The 19,927-nt window shown below is 40.2% G+C and overlaps 1 protein-coding gene across 5 annotated transcripts in view; it reads right to left on the bottom strand.

Moving 5' to 3' along the window:
* The window catches only part of CDC14A (cell division cycle 14A), a 155,620-nt gene that overhangs the window by 50,999 nt on the left and 84,694 nt on the right, over positions 1-19,927 (bottom strand). For all 5 annotated transcript variants that reach the window (XR_009219745.1, XM_058538637.1, XM_058538638.1 and 2 more), the window contains 3 exons: positions 13,753-13,840; positions 7,112-7,342; positions 140-278 (listed from right to left, as the gene is read on the bottom strand). Coding sequence is in view for 4 of the 5 variants with exons in the window: in XM_058538637.1 (XP_058394620.1) it covers positions 140-278; positions 7,112-7,342; positions 13,753-13,840 (458 nt within the window). In the remaining variant the exon portion in view is untranslated. The remainder of the gene's footprint in view (positions 1-139; positions 279-7,111; positions 7,343-13,752; positions 13,841-19,927) is intronic.

Raw genomic sequence — 19,927 nt, 5'->3', positions numbered from 1 at the left:
CTCCATTAGAGGCACAGACTCCTTGAACAATGCAGCCATTTTACAACCACAGGCTTGACACAGTCCCCAACCAGAGGGACAAGAGGTGGAACTGATCAGAAACAAGGATGGAATGCAACGATGGAGACAATATACTCACTCTTCCAAGAAGTGCTGCTGGGGTCCTATAATGGAGCCTGGCCGGCAGATTCTGATCCAAGCAATGATCTCAGCGTGTGTAAACCTGTAGTGTTTCATGACATAACAGGCTATCAATGTCCCTGTTCTTCCAAGACCAGCTGTAAGAGAGGGAAACAGAACAAGAAATATAAAATACAGCAAATGCACCCACAAAAACACTGAAATCACACCCTGTCCAGAAACTGCAATGGTTTCAAGTATAACACAAGATTTTTGAACCCAGACAATAATGTAATGCTTTTTACATGATATGGGGTTAAAAGACAATTCTACCTTAAGAAATCTTTTAAAAATAGATCACATGATTAAAATAAACATATATAAGAAAATATAAAAATCAGAGCAAGGGTCTTGAAAAACTATCAAGTTCAACCCCTGAGGGACTTTGGGAATGACTGTCATTGTGAACATTGTTAAGACAATGCTGGTTCCATGACAAGCACTTGCAAAATATCACCTGTCAGGTGTCTTATCTCCATGCTCTTCATCCTTGGCCCCAGCCCAGGTTGAGAGGAATCTATGGTTAATAGTCTGTGTATGTGACCCCTGAGTCAGTAGTGTAACTGATTATATTATCATGGTCATTTTTTTAAATCTATTTAAATAGTTAGCTTATTTAACTTATTTTAGAATAAGGAATCATAGAATCAAAGTTAGAAGACACCACAGACATCACCAAGCCCCATCAACTCCCTCCCCCACACTTATTTCAACACTGTCTCTATCAGGTGGCCATCCTAACCTCTATTTAAATCGTTCAGAGACTAGGATTTCATTATTTCCTCACTGAGTAGGTATTGATGGAGCACCTACTGCCTGTCAGGGACTGTGCCAGGAACTGGGGATACAGTATGAATAAAACAGCCATGGTCCCTGCCCTTGTGGAAGCACATAGCCCACTGAGAAAGAACCAAGCAAACAGAAGTGCTCAAGTTTCATTTCCCAAAGCCCTTGCATTTTTAAATAACTTTTGTGTCAGCATATTTTCTTTATGTTGAACCCAATCTCTGTTATGTAGGATAAAGTAATACAATTAGAAATGATTTTCAAAGAAGTACTAGTTACTATCGTGAACTCTGATTTCTTCAGTATTTTTAAAAACTGTTATACTTTTCTCCTCTCTCCAGAGAAATAAAAGTGATAGGACTTTACATTTTAGACAATCTTTTTATAAAAAAAATATATACACTAGCTTCCTCCTCTTCCAAAAATATTCAAAAACTTGATGATGCTATAGGTTCTCAAATACTTGTTCATATACCAGAACAACTGAGGCCCAAAGACACTAACCTATTGACTCATATTAGTGTAACAAGTGAATACAGAATTTAGGACCTAAATGCCCAGGTGTCCTGCTTTTCACCCCAGATTCTTTCCACTCTTGGCTCATCCATTCAGTCACTCATTCTACACACATTCTACAAGTATTGACTAAGAAGCACCACGTATAGATGCTGGGAATAGAATATGACGACAAGCAGGTGCCTGCCCTCATGAGGTTTATAGCAGTGAACCAATAATGCTTATTTACAAGCATTTTCTAAATCTTTCCGTATCTGGGTTCTTGAAACTAAATTCAGTACTATAAACTTTTAAGTACCACCTATGAGCAAGGCACTGTGCTGAGTTATTTTTCCGCTACTTAAAATCTGTTCCCATCATATACACTTTTTCTTATGGAAAGACAAAGTGGCTCTGCCTATTTTTAAACATTAGATTCAGCTAGTCAAATGTTTATTCATCACCTACAAGATACGTAGGACACGGCTGTGCTCACAGGATAAGGATATAAGCAAGGATATAAAGTTTGACCACGATGAGTTATCAAAGTAGTTACAGACACAAGAATGCTAACCAAGAAACAGTCAGCAAAGAAATTTAAACCAAAACTGGGCTCTCAGAGAGAGGAGGAGGGACTGTGTGAGCTGCTGGCGTCTTCCAAGAACGTGTCACTGATGACAAGGACTTTAGCAGACTCTAAAGAAGAGGAAGGTCACAGAATATTTTGGGCAAAGGGTCCGGTGAATGAAAGCCTGGCTGGTCTGGGGAATGTGTCAGCGTGTGTCGAGTGGAAAATAAGGTCAGATGGGTGTTGAGGGACCAGGTTAAAAGGCACCTCTGAGGCAGGGGGAGGAGCCTGTACTTAAGTGAAGCAGGTTACCAGTCATGGGCCGAAGACACCGAGGACTGCTGAGCCACTGTCAGGAGTCCACAGTTCCAGACACACAGTGCTCTGAGCACTGATTAAGTCACGGCTCCTGCATATCTGTGTTATTATTCCTCAAATCTATGTAGATGATGCTTTGAGGAAGAAAGTTCAATTCATTTAAAAAATATTATGGAATTCATGATATTATCAATAGCTAATAAGATACAACTGCTATCATGTAAATATCTGCATTTTTCCTTTAACCGAGGGACAGGGCAAAACAAAGCTGCCGTACATTTCGGGGACAAGAAGAGGCATCTGGCAGCAGCACAACTCTGGACTGGAAAAGGCAGAGACGGGAGCCTGAGGGAGGAGCTGGAAGGCTGGGCAGGAGAGCAAGGGTGGCTGAGAGGGGCACAGGTGGGGTGGACAGTGGTAATAAAAAGGGAGAGCTGAATTAGAAAGACATTTTGACCAGGCCACAGGGAAAGTTAAAGATGACTGATATTTCTGGCCTGGAAAACGGGTACGATGTCAATTTCATCCATGAAAATAATTAGGGAGAAAAGGAAATAGGGGAAAGTTGATGGTTTCGTTTTTGATATGTTTAAGAATCTTCCCCCAAAAGGAGGGTCCTTTTGTCAATGATACAGGGTCCTAGTCAAATGATACAGAAAATCTTCTCAAACCTCCCCAGGACTTTGAAATACACAGTATTTCAGCAAATCTAAGACACCATCACGTCGTCTAATGGGTATAATACATCACTAAGTTCCACTAAGTAAGTAAAAATTAAACTATGACATGCTATCAATTTTAAGGTCTATCCTAGTTTCATAAATGTGAAATTGTGAAAGAGCTGTGTCTCTAAATCTGTGTTCCTCAACCTTTTTTTCATTATTGCCTCCTCTAAGAGCCTCTTTAGACATTCTTTTCCGCAATCATCCCCCATGAAATCTTACTGCCACAGATATACTGTATATCTCTTTATGTATTGTATGTAAATCTGTGCTTTATACCAAAAGGGAATGTTTTTTACCCCCAAGAAACAATTCTCCCCCTTGGAGGCAATATCACGTGGGGTTGAGAATGCATATGAAAAATGCAAATGAAATTACAATCAAGCTCATGTTTATAAATGCCTAGCATTCCCTTCCCATTGATTCTTCCTTTTTAAAAATTATATTTACACTGTTTTATTAGATGAGGTATATATGTGCCTGCGTGTGTGTGTGTATGGCCTGTTTTTATCTGAAGTACCTTTGGCCCCAGATCAAACATCAACATTCTTTAGAAAAGAGTGATGTTTAATTATGGTCTCAGTGGGGCTTTCCTTTAATATGAGTTAACAGTAATTTGCCTTTCTGCTTCTGTCCAGAGTGAATACTTTCTGTTTCTGCAGAGCTGTTTCCTCCCCAGACAAGTGACAACAGGTAATCATGTTGAGAAAACACAGCTGGACAGCCTGGAGCAGGAGCCAGGGCCCAGCTGGTTTCCAGGGTCCCTTCCTTAAGTCACCAACTTGGGTCTCTGTCTGGAGAGAAGATGGCCTTTATGGAGACAATACTACCTCTCTCTGCTCCCCTCCCTGTGCAAGGGGCTGCCTATTCCCTCAGTTAAGCTCCTAGTCACACACACACACAACCAAAAAAAGGTGGTGCAGAAAATTTTCAAATTTCTCTGAAACTAAAGTTGCTTCCCCCTTTTAAAGAGAGTCTATAATTTAGATCTATAAAAAGAACCTACTTAGCACTCAATAGTTAGGAGCTCTTACCACAATTCAACAGAATAGGAACATTTCACTAAGTTTCTATAAAAACTTTAACAAAATTTTTAAAGCATTTATGATTAAAGGGCTCCCTGGTACAGCAAGAGAAGACACTGAAAAGTATTCTATTTATACCAAATTAAACACCGACTGCCTTATAGTTCCAGGCATTTTCTGAAATCTCTATAGAACCTCAACAATCACATTCCAGAACATCACAATGTTGCTGTCTTTTAAATTATTATTTGCGCTAGAAAATTTTAAGAATTCACAGCCGTCCCTTTTATCAACCAGAAGGTGAACTGCAGATATTGAATCGTAAGATTTCACACATTCCCAGCAAATTAGTTTCTAGTTTGTCTCTATATATAGTACTTTATGTTGAGGCACGACATATTCATTCTCTCTCCAGCAGCTACCAAAGTTCATTTGACATAAGATAAAATTCTCTCTCTCTCCTCCTTGTAGTTCAATTAAAATGCTCACTGCTGCTTGAATTCCCAGAAAATTAAGCTGACTTAATTAGGGCAGATGTCAAAATAATTAACAGGCCTATAGTAGATAAGTATGCTATTAAAAGCAATACAGCTGTAATTAAATCAAAGGTGTAATCCTTATAAAGAATCCTACATGTGTATACAAGTGGAAGCAAATGAAATAACACTCTCAAAAAGATGTCACCACATGTAAATATGACCTTCCTATATAAGAACTGACCTCAATACTAAAGGTTATGATTTTAAATAAAAAATATAAAAACCTCTGCTATATATATAGATATATATATATATATTTCTTAAAATGTCAATATTCACAGGTCATGGATATAATATAGAGAATACCTGTAACAAGAATGTTTAACACCAGAGAGTTTTATTTTCATAATGTTTGTTAGGTGAAGAATGCTAATGCTGCGTTTTTGTTTTTTTTTTATAATTTTATTTATTTCTTTTTTCCCCCAAAGCCCCAGTAGATAGTTGTATGTCACAGCCGCACATCCTTCTAGTTGCTGTATGCGGGACGCAGCCTCAGGATGGCCGGAGAAGCGGTGCGTCGATGCGCGCCCGGGATCCGAACCCGGGCCGCCAGCAGCGGAGCGCACGCACTTAACCGCTAAGCCACCGGGCCGGCCCTAATGCTGCGTTTTAATGAAAGCTTTGTGTTTCTTCTCCCTTGAATTTGTCAATCTAAGACATGACACACGGATAAACTATATGACTTTGTATTCATAAAACTAATTGACTAGGAAATAAGGCCAAATTAATCCCAGGAAAAATATTGATTTTTATGACACCAAAATAAACTTCGAAAGAGAGCATATGACTATCTCCCACTAAACATTAGGAGCTGCCATTGTCCCATTAACTCTCAAGCTCCACTGATATTTGAAATACATGAAACACAGGCTTTTTCTTGGGCCTGGGCAATCTTTAACAAAATGGGAGGGAAAGGCAAAGTCAGGTGGCAAATGGACTACACCCCACCGTGACTTGATAAGAGCTGAAAGCAGCAGCTACAATGAGGGAACGAAAGACACCTTCCCAGCAGATCCACCACCCAGTCCCAGAGACAGGAAGTCTCAAGAGTCAGGGCCCCATCCTGCCAAGAGATGGGAAGGGGAGGGTGGAGCTATGTCAACGTGGAGGAAGCCCGACAAAGGAGCCCTCATCTAAATCGGCAGGCACCACGCTCAGCTCCTCTCCATCTCTCTGGGTCTCTGGCAACAGGCAGCTTCCCGTTGTTGCTCACATGTTCTGCAAAGTACCTCCACCTACTCAAATCTTAAACATAGAAACAAGGGCCTACAAATGGTATTTTAATTCCTGTCAGAACCACAGGCATGCTTGTCTGAATAAGTCAGTTACAGCAGCACTAGGCACAGGAAAAGAACAGCATAATCCCCAACTCCTACCAGACCATTAGCATAAAACTCGAGAGAAACCGGTTCTCAGACTCAAAACCAAGAGAACAGCACCACCCAGTGGCACTATGAAAAGCTGCATGTGAGGAACCAGAGGCTCCCTCCCTGGGGCGGCCAAGTTGACTTCTTTTAGTCACTGAAATCAAAGACCCCAGGAAAATACCTCCCACCGTGCTGGAAAATCTAAAACGCAATTTGAGCCTCCTCAGAGTCTAACTACTAGACTTAAAACAAACGTTATTTCATATTTTCTGAGTAGCTCACGCAAGGTTGCCAGATAAAATACAGAATGAATGTTCTGTGCCATATTTGAGACATACACTAAAAAAGTATTCACTGTTTATCTGCAATTCAAATTTAACTGGATGTCCTATGTTTTCGTTTGCTAAATCAGGCAATCTGATGCCTCCTATAACCTGAATGACCCTTACCCCAAAGTACCCACCCCTAAAGACCAGAGATTCATTTACATAACCAAGTCTTTCAGTTCAAAGAAGCAGTAACATGTCTGTGGCAAGTCAGCTGGCTGATGACCCCAGGATGCTGCCCTCCCCGAGCAATGGGCAGTGAAGACACTCTGTTTCATGATGCAAAAGACTAGTAGGGGAAGGAAGGAGCAGGGGGCGAAATGGGGGTCCAGAGAGCTGGGTCATAAAACGGGAGCATTAAAGATCAGATGGGTGGAGGAGGATGGAAAGGAGATGGGCAATTCTGGAAGAAAAAGACAAAGGAGAAATAACAATGCTTGCCTCTTGACAACTGTGCATATTTAAAGGTGTTCCCGCCAGCCTAGAGACGCTCTGTGCTTCCCCCTCATTGTGGCGCCTGGTATTAGTGGACATGAACTTGCTCAAGTAAGGCCAGAAAAACTGCCTTGTCTAAAAGCCACACCACCACCAACCATCCACAGCCAAGCAATCTTTTCTTTAGGAAGGGGTTATTTAAATAGGTTTGTGTTCCAGTTTTCTGAAACAAACAAACAAAAACCTCATTGTTTTTTTCTAAGACACTAACTGGTTTTGTTTTACATGACTTGCTGGTTTGGGCTCATCCCCTTTCAGAAGCACAGGGAGCCCCGGGGCCTCGCACGCACCTTTGCAGTGAACCGCAATCGCCCCTTCCGTGTTCTCACAGATATTCAGGAACCTTCGCACGATGTTGTCACTGGGCGTGCTGCCGTCTATGAAGAAGAGGTCGTAGTGCTCGAAGCCTGCGTCTGTGAAGCGCTTTGCCTCGTAAATCTTTTTGTTCAGCCTCACGATTGCAGTCACGTTATGCTTTTTGAAATAAGAAAAGTAGGCTTCAGGGGCGTGGAGAGGATAGCCTAAAGGAGAGAAGGAGCTGTGAGCAAAAGGCATGCCTGTCCTCTCCCATACCCCAGGAACACAAAACCCTTCACAAGGAAGTTTACAAATGTCAACAGAGCTTAGGAGGAAAGCACATTTCAGGAAAGAGTAAGAGGTCGCAGCACAGTCCTGAAAACAGTTGTCGGAATAACTGAAAAAAACACCGTAGGAGGGGGGACCCTCTCTAAGCATTGGGAAACGCTCATCAAAGTTCAAAACCTCAACCTCTAGGATTCAAATCCAGGGAGCACCCCTCCCAAGCCAAAAGGAGGGCATTCTTGAAGCACTCAAGTGTGCACAGTAGGCCTGCAATGATTCTCTGTGCTTTTTATTCCACTTGACAAATGTTGTTCAACTACAGTTAAAACCTTTTTGTCAAGTGTATAGTTTTAATCTATAGTGCAATCACCCACAAAAGAGATTGATTATTAAGTACCTGCCATGTACAAGTCACAACTGTACATAATTTCTCTTTTAATTCTCAAAACAGCCTGTTAAGATAATAGTTAACCCCATTTAACAGATTAAGAAACTAAAGAGGTTGAGTCATTTTTTTGTAGACATTTTCTTTTTTGAGGAGAACAGGTGGTTAGCCTCCAACCCCCTTCTATTTTGAGTGGATCCAGCATCATGTGAGTCTTCCTGGGAGCTACAGAGTAAGCTGGGTTACAGTCACATGACCTGGACTTGGCCAATCAACAAGGTGGCCCCTGGGGGCTTTGGCCATTGCAGGTCTTGCCCAGCAGCCCCAGGGGTTAAGGGGACTAATGTCTCAGCACACTGGTCACCACAGCTGTACCCATTCAGGGTTCACCGGCTCACGGCATTCCAGGTGAGACGATCTCACTGAGAACTCACTCATGATGGTGGGCTCTAAGTGGGGCGGGCAGCAGCAGCCAGTGAAGTGGACCAGCGGTTTCTGCACTGTGCCCTTGGCTGTATTTCCTGCTGCCTCAGACCCTGCGTATGCTGGTCATTTCTTACTTTCTCTCAGCAGCAAGCCAACCCTCCTATACCTGCACTGTGATGCCAGGGTTGGGGTCTGCATATTACATTTCCCAGACTACCTTTCTAGCTGGCTTCCTGTCAGTTCTTAAAATGGGAGGCACTAAAGGGCGACTAGAAGCCAGAGGAGGGAGAAGGGACTTGTTCTGTTTGGCGGCCAGCATGCGCTTCAGCAGCAGAAGAGAGGAGCAGCCGGAGCTCCCAGCTTAGTCCGGCACTCGCAGCAGCAGCCTGCGGCCCAGCCTCACCATCTCCACTCCTCAGCCCCCAAAAACAGACACCAGCTATGCGGCATGCCCTCCAGAGCTCCCAGCTTCTGGTAACCCCACTTTTTCCCTTCTGTCCCCCCAGCCTTAAAGGCAGTAGCTGTTTCCTCCACGATATTCTGGTTCTTTTACTTTTTAGCTCTCTCTGTAACAAATCCCTTGTATTACATTCCCTCTGTTTGAAATAGTGTGGTTTCCATTCCTGCCTGGACCCTGCTGAGACATTATCTCCCCTGGATCCTGTTCATTCTCTAAGCCTCATTCTCCTGCCTTCCTTTGGAGGCTGTGAGCCGCCCAATATAATTCCAACAAATGCCTTTTTGGTTTAATTTACCAGAGTTAGTTCTGCTGCCTGCAACCAGAGCCCTACCTGGTTCACTTGGCCAGGGTCACGCAGTGGATGGAGGCAGAATTGGAAGGCAGGCCTAACTAATCCACAGAACAGATGCATGATTTTCACAGGCCATGCTGCTTTTGAGCAAACAGGTAATACAGAGCTTATTTACAATCTTCTGTGTAGAAACACTGACTCATACACACACATTTAGAGAAAACGGATGTTTTCAACATGGAAAAATCAAATCTGTTTCCCTAGTTGGTTTATTTGCTCAAATTATTTCCCAGCCTAAAGGGAAAAAGAACTGTGGTTGGCAGAAGGAAGAAAGACCTTTTCAATCATGTAGAGAATGGGAAGAAGAGGGCTCATGAACACATGGGAAGACTTCCCTTGGTGTGGCAGGCTGACAAGTGCTTCTGATCCTGGGTTCCTAGCATACCTGGCACCTCCATGATGGCACCTGTCACCCAGTGTGTTAACAGTTGGTTTGGTATCTATCCCTTCCCCTCCTCCACCAAGGCTGTAAGAACTTCTCTTTTCATATAGGAATTTCCATCAGGAGTAAATGGTATTATAGATAACATACCTAAACTGACTATTAAGAGAAACTATGTATGTCTTTTGAGAAAAGAACACTGGACAGTTATCCAAAAATGGCAATAGGACATTGAAATAATAACAATAATGATAATAATCACACCTAACATTTACTGAGCACTTACTACGTGTCAGGCACTAGGCTGAGTGCTTCGTGTGTATCATCACATCACACCTTGCAGTTACTCAAAAGTGAACCTCCTTGCACATACAGCTGGTAAGAGACAGAGGCAGCAACTGAACCCTGGCAGTCAGATTCCAGGGCCTGTGCTGGGGCTGATTTCAGGTAAGATCCAACCTGATTCTATTTGTTAGGTCTCCAAATAACGGAACATTATATGAACGTTAGGGGCTGCACTTCCTACCGCTGGTGAGCAGGTTTTCTAAAAATCCTCAAAATTGTTTCAAATGAGTTATAACCAACAAACAATGACAATATCCTACGATCTCTGAACAACTGTTTTGGGCATCATCAATGCATTTGGATGCTTTTGATGGGGGACTGGTTTGAGCAATGCACAGGACCTGACGGAGCACTCATCGACCCTTACTCCCTCTGGCCACTAGATGGTGCCCTAGCCTCAGTAAAGCACAGGCAGAGCCCTGGTGCTGACCACACACAGAAACAGAATTTCAGAGCTTGGAGAGATTTTACAGTTCATCTCTTCCCAGCCCCTCACTTCAAATTAGGAAGCTGAAGAACAGCATATTCAAATGACTAGTCCACCCAGGCATTATTAAGAGAAAAACCGCAAAATAGGCAAATGTAGGAGGCAATAAAATATATTAGGCTTATTAATGATAAAAATGTAATCAGAACATCTACTATCTAATAAGCACCTATTATGTGCCTGACATTGTGCGAGGCACTTCATATAATATCTCTGATCCTCACTAGGTGCCTGCAATGTGCATCCTATCTCCCCCGTTTGATACAGAAGGAAACTGATGCTCAGAGACGTTGAGGAGTTCACACAGCCAGTCAGCGGCGGAGCCAGACTTCAATCTGCCCAGGCTCCTCACACCTGGCTTCTCGCACTAAATGAGCAGGCGGACACTTCAAATCATTGGGATTCCCTGTCTCAAGCTGTCTTTCTCTGTGCTTTTCTCTTTCTTTCTTTTTTTTTTTTTTTTAATTTTATTTATTTATTTTTTCCCCCAAAGCCTCAGTAGATAGTGGTATGTCATAGCTGCACATCCTTCCAGTTGCTGCATGTGGGACGCGGCCTCAGCATGGCCGGAGAAGTGGTGCGTCGGTGCGTGCCCGGGATCCGAACCCGGGCCACCAGCGGTGGAGCGCGCGCACTTAACCGCTAAGCCACGGGGCCGGCCCCTCTTTCTTTCTTTTTTAAACAGAGATGGGAAGGACGTCGACACCTGAGAGTTTTGGGGGTTTTCTGGAAATTTTGAAATCCAAAATATGTTTCATTCTACTGCTATATTATCCATTTGTCAACTCAAACTTGTTTAACCAAAAAGACGTAGGGCTCTTCTCTTGCCTACTGTCAAAACAATGTGAACCAAGACGGAGTTGAAAGAAACTCCCGGTTGCTCTGTTGACACAAACACACACTTAAGACTCTTATAATGTATTCTGCCCAGATCCCGAGATTTTAGGGCTGCCTTTTGCTAGATCCTAGCAACAACTATTTGAGTGTTAATTCCTTAAAAATCTACCTTTTCTACTAACAAACCCCTAAAACGACTTTCAGGAAACACTGGCTTTCTCAATTCAAAAAAAAAAAAGAATAATATACCAAGATTTCCCTGTAAATGGATCAACGTTATTAATTCCATCACAAAATTATTTTTTTAAGTTCAAAAAAGATTTACAAAGTTAAAGCCCTTTACAAAAAATATGATGAAGCTTCTAGTGAATATTATATCTTAAAATGGGGATTCCAGCAAAAATAGCAATATTTTACTAATGACATCCTTAAATGAAATTGCTCTAGACAACATAAAAACCATTAAATATTAGGTAAGCAGCATTTTCAGACCGTTTTTCCTCAGTGTGAGAGAGCACAATATATGCATAGAAAAAAAGATGTATATCAAGCAATATCTTAATGGTGGTTACTTCTAGATTATATAATTACCGGTGACTTTTTACCCATGTTGCTTAAATTTTCTATAGGGAACATGTACTTTCTTCTGTAATGAAATAAAGAAGAACACAGAATTTGGAATCAAAAAGACCTGTGTTCGAATCCACATGCTGCCACTTTCCAGCTGGTGAACCTGGGCACATAAGGTAACTCCTCTGAGCCTCCATCTCTCTTCCATAAATGAACTACTACCTACTCCAGAGGGTAGTTCTGATTATCAAATAGATGATGTGTGTCTATTTAGCACCATTCCTGGCATATAAGCAAATTGTGGCTGTAACTATTTTTCTATATTGCAGTATGGGACCAAAAAGAATTTTTTTAGATTTTTGACATTTAAGAATTATCACATGGGGGGAAGAGGGAGGGCAAAAGGGGTGACTAGGCATACGTATATGGTGATGGATGGTAGTCTCTGGGTGGTGAGCATGATGTAATCTACACAGAAATCGAAATATAATGATGTACACTTGAAATTTATATGTTATAAACCAATGTTACCTCAATAAAAAAAAGAATTACACAAAATATTCATATCCTTTTATCTAGCAATTCTACTTCTAAGAATTGAGAGAAGAAACTGGAGCTGCAGAAAGGATGTATGAACACGTGTGCCAACCACAATAGTTTTTAAAAAATGAAAGCCTGTAAACAACTCAGATCTCATTCAAAAAATTAATTAGTTAATCGGGGAAATTACGGCACAGTCATTGAATGATATACAATGCAGTCGTGGAAATTCATAATGTAGCTCTACATTTACTGCCACAGAAAGAAGTCTGTGATATGTTAAGTGAAAAAAGCTGCCATAAGACAATAATTATGTTATGATCCCATGCTTTAAAAACATGATATTTTTATAAATATGTGTGTATTCATTGAGAGAGAAAAAAAAATGTGTGCAAGTAAAAAATACAGAGAAGCAGATGGAAGAAAATTAAAATCCCCAATAATCCCACCACCAACTAGTAAACCTAGAAAACTTGGGTAGAATTATAGGTTATTTTTACGCTCTTTTATTAGTTCATCTGCATTTTCTTTTTAAAAAAAAAACATGTATTACCTCTATAAAAATATTTTAAATGATTTTTAATTACATCTCTCATCTTCTCTTTTAGAAAATATCATAAAACACATGAATCCCAAATGGCAAAAATCTTTCAACTTCGCCTAAATGAACACCCAACAACAAAGCCACTACTGAAACCATACACCTACTAAGATTTTCTGGGCCTGAGTCAGATCATTTTGCACAAAAGGCCAAAGGTAGATTTAATCAATCCTGTCATTACTTATCTTCTAGGGAGTGTTACCAAATGAAAAAAAATAATTAAGTAGAAAATAAACATTAATGGGAAAACTCACATAGCTAATCATGTTTCTTTTGAGAGGCTTATTTTTTGTTTAGCTTTATTTATTTTTTCCTGAATATGTATGCCCATGGCTATACGTATGCTGCAAATAAGTAATTTAATTACTGTAAGCTAGAAAATTGTTCCCAGTTGTCATGATGGACCTTGGGGAAATTCCCTACTAATAACCCTCGGATTCCTCCTCTGTAAAATGGAGATAATAATACCTACACTTCATAGAGGTGTGTATGCATTAAATGAGATAATGCTGTGACTAGCTAGTAACTAGCACATAGTTAGTACTCAGTAAATGACATCTATTGTCACCATCACCGTCATGACGCAACATGGTGTTCCCCAAAGAATACCTTGATGTGTAGCACTCCACCACCAAACAAATCTGAGAACCACTGATAGAACTCAGGAATCTGCTCATTGGTTGGACCAACTTGTGTCTCAGATTCTTCTTTGATAATTGGGTGAGGTAAAGTGAGCACCCTATTTATGGCAACCTAAAACTATGCTAGTTTTAAAACAGTGATTATAGCTCTGGCTACTAAACTATAATATTTAACACACTAATTACTACTGTTCAATTATTTAAATTATGAACAATATTCTTTGGAGAATAGTACCAAAAGAAAGGATTATCTGAGAAAATTAAGAAATTAAAGAAAATGAACTGAAATAAATTTTTGGATGGTAAAGTAAAGAAAAACCTACCATTTTCAATTTTGCTTTTTGGATGTGGTCCACTAAATGCTAAAAATTTTCCTGGAACAATCCAGTTGAAGTCACCATTTTCAACTCGCTGGCAGAATTTTGTGAGAAAAGAGAAGAAAAATATTTTATAATTCTTATACAATTTAGGAAACCCTTACAAATAAAACTGTTTTTCACTCTATTCATATTAGCCTAATTGGACATACATGAAGACAAAGTAATATAGCTTAAAATAAAAACATGCATCTGATTCTCAAAATAATATTTATGAATTCAATCTGTTTCAGAAAAATTTTTATCTAGGCTCTATGAAAAGTTTAGAAAACTTTATTTAAAGTGGAGGAACTTTGCTTAAAATAATTTTGTCTCCTGGCTACCCTGCAATGAAATGAAATGAAAACAAACATTGCTTATCCCAGCAATAAATAAAGGGAAATAGAAAATGGAAAATATAAGCACTTTCCATGAACATGGTAAACACACTTTAAACAATGAAAGAAATCTATAAATATCAGGATCATGATGGACACACTTCCAATTTTTTTTTCTGCTTTTACAGATTGATATTTGTTGTCAGTGCTGATGTTTAGACTGGGAAATGGAAGGAGGCAGGAGTGAGGGACAGAGGCTCATCACACCCTCTAGGTATACCGCGAGCTAGAGTCAGCCAAGTTCTACCGCAGGGGCTGCAAACCCAAAGAGCAACAGGAGTCAGGCAGAGACATAAATAAAGGCCGGTGCTCCTCAGCTCTGGCTAATCAGTCACCTTGCAGGACAGCTGACTGAGTGTGGCTGATCTTCCAATTGGATTTTCACGTGGAATATCGTGAAATGTTGACTATTTTAAATTAAGTTTTTAAATACTAGGAAACCAAATAAAACACACCTGCAGGCTGACTGATCACCAGTTGTCAGCCTCTGGTCTACACACTCTAAGGGATCCTCAGAAAAGGCTAGAAGGCCAGGGAAGGGGCTGAGCATCCTGCCACTGCTCCATCATCTCCTCCATTTCCCTCCTGTCCCCATCTCCCTCTGAACCCATGGAACACTGGGGCAGGGCTGAGGGTACCCAAGATCTGGCTGGTAATTGGGAGACATTTGTACAATGCATCACAAAATATATGAAGCATCTCTTCATGTAAGCATCTTTAGCCCACCCCCACACCCCTCACTAGGCACAGCTCCAGTCTCCAGGTCTCCACCCTCAGGGCTCTCCTACCACTGCATGGATACCTCCCCAGGCAGAGAAGGCAGGCCTGGGCCAAGGCTATCCACACAAAAGCGTCTCTCCTCCACGACATGGCGCAGACCTCAACGGTAGCAATCTGAGTCAAATACAGAGTCTGTACTCTAGTGTAAGAGCTCAGTAAGTACTTGTTGCATAAAACTAGAGTAATGCCATCAAGGAAGTCTGGAGCCTCTACTTTAATTACCTATACTACCCAGTGTCATATCCACGAAAATAAAAACTTAGCTGTACAATTTTCATGTTTAAAATGCAGATGTTTCTTTCTAGTTATAAAAAGTTATAAATGAAACTTTACATGACACCTTATAAATGTCTGAATTGCATTAATCTAATTTTAAGAAACATGATATCACCATAATGCCCTAAATAAAATCTTAGAGATACTATGAGTGTTAGAAGCACACATGTCAAATTAAATCTCAAGCATAACTAGCTACTTATAACAATATGAATAAAGAATCTAATATAAACTCTTTATGATAATTAAACGTTTTCTTGTTTAAATAAAGCAGTCTCAAATTAATAGTCCAATATCCCTCCTAAGTAATTATTAAGCTTAAAACATTATTTAAAAATTCAAAAATAGGGGATGGCCTGGTGGCATAGTGGTTAAGTTTGTGCTCTCTGCTTCAGTGGCCCAGGGTTCTCGGGTTCGGATCCTGGGCACGGACCTACGCACCGCTTGTCAAGCCATGCTGTGGCGGCGTCCCATGTAGAGTAGAGGAAGATGGGCTTGAATGTTAGCTAGCCCAGGGTCAATCTTCCTCAGGAAAAAAAAAGGAGGATTGGCAACAGATGTTAGCTAAGGGCTAATCCTCCTCAGACACAAAAAAAATTCAAAAATAAAGGCATGCTCTAAGCATCAAAAAGCTAAAACCAATTCTTCATGAACAGTAGAAGAAAACAGGTTTCTATGTTCACTATTTCTCTATCTTTGACCACTAAGTAGGCCTAGATAAATATACTGTGCTACGTTCGTTTATTTGAATGGTAGACGTCCATTTGGTTAAACAGTAACATTTTACAATCAATCATATGGAGAGAGGCAATGGACTCACTAAGATACATTCAGTCACAGAACCAAAAGAATATGTTTGCAAATCTGCCTACCCAAAAAGATAAATATTAGATAATATTGGTCTATATTCAGTAGCTTAGATAAGGTTGATGGAGTAAACAAAAAGATTTAGGACTCAGATCCAAATCTGAAAAAAAGTTAATAAGGAAGTCATAACTTCTAACTAATACAACACAAGCTTATTTTGGTAAGCTTCCAAAATTAATATCTGTGCCTTCTTCTCTCATAGTAAATTATATGTGTCAATATTTATAAACAATAGAATATTTAAATGACAAACTTGTTTTTCTAATTAAATGCACACACACTTCAAAGAAATCTAAATCAGATAGGAACTTATGGTACTTTCCAATCCTACCCCATTTTGTAAACAAACATCTAGGCAAGGATAAGGTAAGAAGATGACTTTACCTCTTCCAATCTATAGCCTGCGACCTACGAAGTAACATGTAGAAAAACTGCAGATGTTCTTCACTATGCACTATGGTGCATTTGAAATATAATTTGAAAAAAAAATCAAAGTTGCTTACAAAGTAAATAGCTTTAAAACTGAAAAAAATAAAAACTAAAATATAATCTGACTTGAAAACATGAATTTTTACAACTTCTAAGAAATATCTCTGCGCCAGTGAGGCATGCCTCTGTTGTAATGGTTACAAATATAATTTTCAGTCTAAACACTGAAAAACATTTGGCCTTATTACCATTGTAATAAACAGATAGTAAGATAGCAAAGATAGTTTGAAGTTGACAATTACAGGATTGATTCCCTTTACCAACATAGGTTTTCTAAGATAACGTGGCTAAACAGTTTTTAAGCACGTCAACATTCATTGAAACATTTGCTGAGCCTTTATTATAAAATCAAGGACTATAACTTGGTGTCATATATAAAATAATAAAAAGTATTCCCTCTGTGCTCTAAAGGAGTCTGAAAGCAAGTGGGAGTGACGAAAAACAGTAATAATAAAAGCAGAAATCACTGACTCTGTGCTAGGCACTGCTCTATTACATGCAAGTCACTTAATCCTTACAGGAACCCTATGAGGTAGGTGCCATTATCATCTCCATTCTACCCATTGCTATGTTTGTGTCCTCCAAAATTCATATGTTGAAACCTAATCCCCAAGGTGATGGTAGTTGGAGGTGGGGCATTCAGGAGGTGATTAGGTCATGAGGATAGAGCCCTCATGAATGGGATTAGTGCCCTTATAACAGAGACCCCAGAGAGCTCCCCTGGCCCTTTCACCCTGTGAAGACACAAGGAGAATACAGCCGTCCCTGAACCAGGAAGGTGGCCATCACCAGACACCGAAACCGCTGGCACTTTGATCTTGGACCTCTCAGCCTCCAGAACGGTGAAAAATAAATGTTTGTTGTTTAAGCCACATAGTTTACGGTATTTTTGTTACAGCAGCCCAAACTAAGACACCCATTGAAGAAAAAGTTGCATTCAACTTTGGTAAGTGCTATAATACAAGTACATAAGAGGTTTAATGGTAGCACAAAAACTATTTTAAAAATCAAAAAGACAGAACTACAAAGTCTTTTTTGTTCATTAAAAAAATGCCTTCCTTACATTTCCCTAACTTCTAAAACAATAAAATAGAGTTGATAGTATAATTGTATTACATAAATGCAAACATGCTGTAATGATTGGCACTTTATGAGCTTAAAGCAAAGTAAATATTTGAGTTATTTGGTTTAAATTAAGTTACCATGCCACATGGCTTAAATAATAATCAAACTCTAGATTATTAATTTAGATTTGCTTTTGAGAGAGACAGTGTGGGGGAGGGAAAGAGGAGTGCTCCATGTGGATGACTGCTTCACCTCTGCTAGCAACAGCTGGGGTGGGGAGACACTGGTGCTAGAAAACATTTGGGGTACTGCTCCAACAGCCCAGACCAGTGAATGCCTCCGCTGGTTGCAGAGTGCCATTCCAGTGCTCAAGACATGAAGATTTGAGGCTATCAGGACTACATGGTTATCGAAACTTGGAAACAGGTGCCCTCACTCATGGAGAGTGTGCATAACCAGAAATCACCAGGCCCTCGAGAGCAGCAGCATTTCAGGTGGGAAAAGGAAGAGAAAGAACTTGCAAGAGGACTAAGAAAGATGGCCAGAGATGGAAGGAGGAGAAAAGCAAGAGACAGAACCTGAGAAGTTAGGGAAGGAAAGTGAGTTTCCACAATTAGAGAATGGTCACAGAGTAAATCCAGTAGGAAGAAGACCACACACAACCATTTAGTTTTGCTAACTCTTGTGTTAGCAAGAACAATTTCAGCAGAGTCACAACAGTAGAGGCCAGACCATAATCAGACGACTGGCTCAGTAAAAATAGAGTCAAAACTGCTCTCTTAAGAAGTCTGGAGGTAAAAGAAAGAACAGAGACCAAACAATAATTAAAGAGGAAGAAAAAACCACGAGAAATTTTTCAGGATAAGGTAGACCTCAAAACATTTTATAGATTTAACCAACATGATCTTTGAACCAGCAATAGGTACAGTGTATTAGTAGATGTGGAAGCACTGGGTCCCTCCACTTTGGCAGTTGCAGTGTCTAGGAAGGAATTTTGCTTCCTTAAATTGTTGACCTTTGAGTGGTGCAATGAACACCATGGGACGGCTCCAGGGAAATGCTTCTAATAGTTCTTTGACTAGTCAAATTACCCTGAGAGGCACACCTCCATAGTTCCTCCAGGTGCTGAGGAGATACCCCCATACCTGCATTCTGGAGCTTGCTTGACTCCAGTCCTATGGCAGGAATTTACAATTACATTGGCAGAAAGTCTTGTTTTTCCAATTCCATAATCCATGAACAAACAAAGACGGCAGATCAAGCAATATCCAGATCACATTTCAGTTTGCTGTACAAATTCTAATCCAAAGCAAAGCCTTGAAACATCCTACCTTAGGTGTTCAACAACAATGACTCCTGCTGCTGACCTGAGGTGACACGTCCAGAGCTGGGAGACCTAACAAACCTTATTAGTTCTCAAGGTATGTGCAGAAGGACAACCTCAGGAGTCTACACCACCTGGTCAGCTTGACAATTTACTTATTAACTGCAGTGAAGGATGACATAGTGAACCTGGAGACAGTCTCCATTCAAATATTAATCTAAATAGACGTTATGTGCAAGTCTTGATCCAAGATTACAATCTCTAGCAATCTGTGTGCAAACAACTGGTATGTAAAAAACTCACTCTTGCAGCATAGATTGGTTGGTGATGAAAAAACAAAATATCATTACAAGAAGTTGTCTATTATAGTCAGTAAATTTTTCTCTGAGTGTTACTGCAAAATTAGAATGGATTCTTAATTAAGATGTTTTGGTCACTTTCCATTGAAAAGTAGTTACTTTTAATAGATTATATACAATATCTTGAAATGTGCTCTACTCCTGTTTTTAGTATTCACTCATTTATTCATTAGTTCTTTCGTTCTACAAACATTTAATGACAGCCCACTATGAGTGTACTATGCTACTGGATTACTTATTCTTACAAAAATGAATAAGACACGGTTCCTGTCCTCAGGTATCCAAAGTGCAGAGAAGACACAGCTGTGTAAACAGTTTCAAGCAACTCTGTGCGAGAAGAGCTCCCACAGAGCTAAGAATGACTTAATAGTTAGCCATGTAAATACGATGGGCAGGTGAGAAGGGATCACAGGTAGAAGGAGGGACAAGAGTATGTCCAAAGGCACAAAAGCATGAAGAAGCACTGCCCTCTGGGAAGCTGCACAGATTTGGGTATGAGGAGGGAGGGGAAAGGGACAAGAGTGGAGAGGAAGGAAAAGCCCAGTTAAGAAGGGCCTTTCGTGCCGTATTAAGGAGTTTGTAAT

This window comes from Diceros bicornis, chromosome 4, assembly GCF_020826845.1.
Source record: "Diceros bicornis minor isolate mBicDic1 chromosome 4, mDicBic1.mat.cur, whole genome shotgun sequence".
NCBI lineage: Eukaryota > Metazoa > Chordata > Mammalia > Perissodactyla > Rhinocerotidae > Diceros > Diceros bicornis.
The sequence above is the reverse complement of the archived record's forward strand: the minus strand, read 5'-3'. Positions and strand labels throughout refer to the sequence as shown.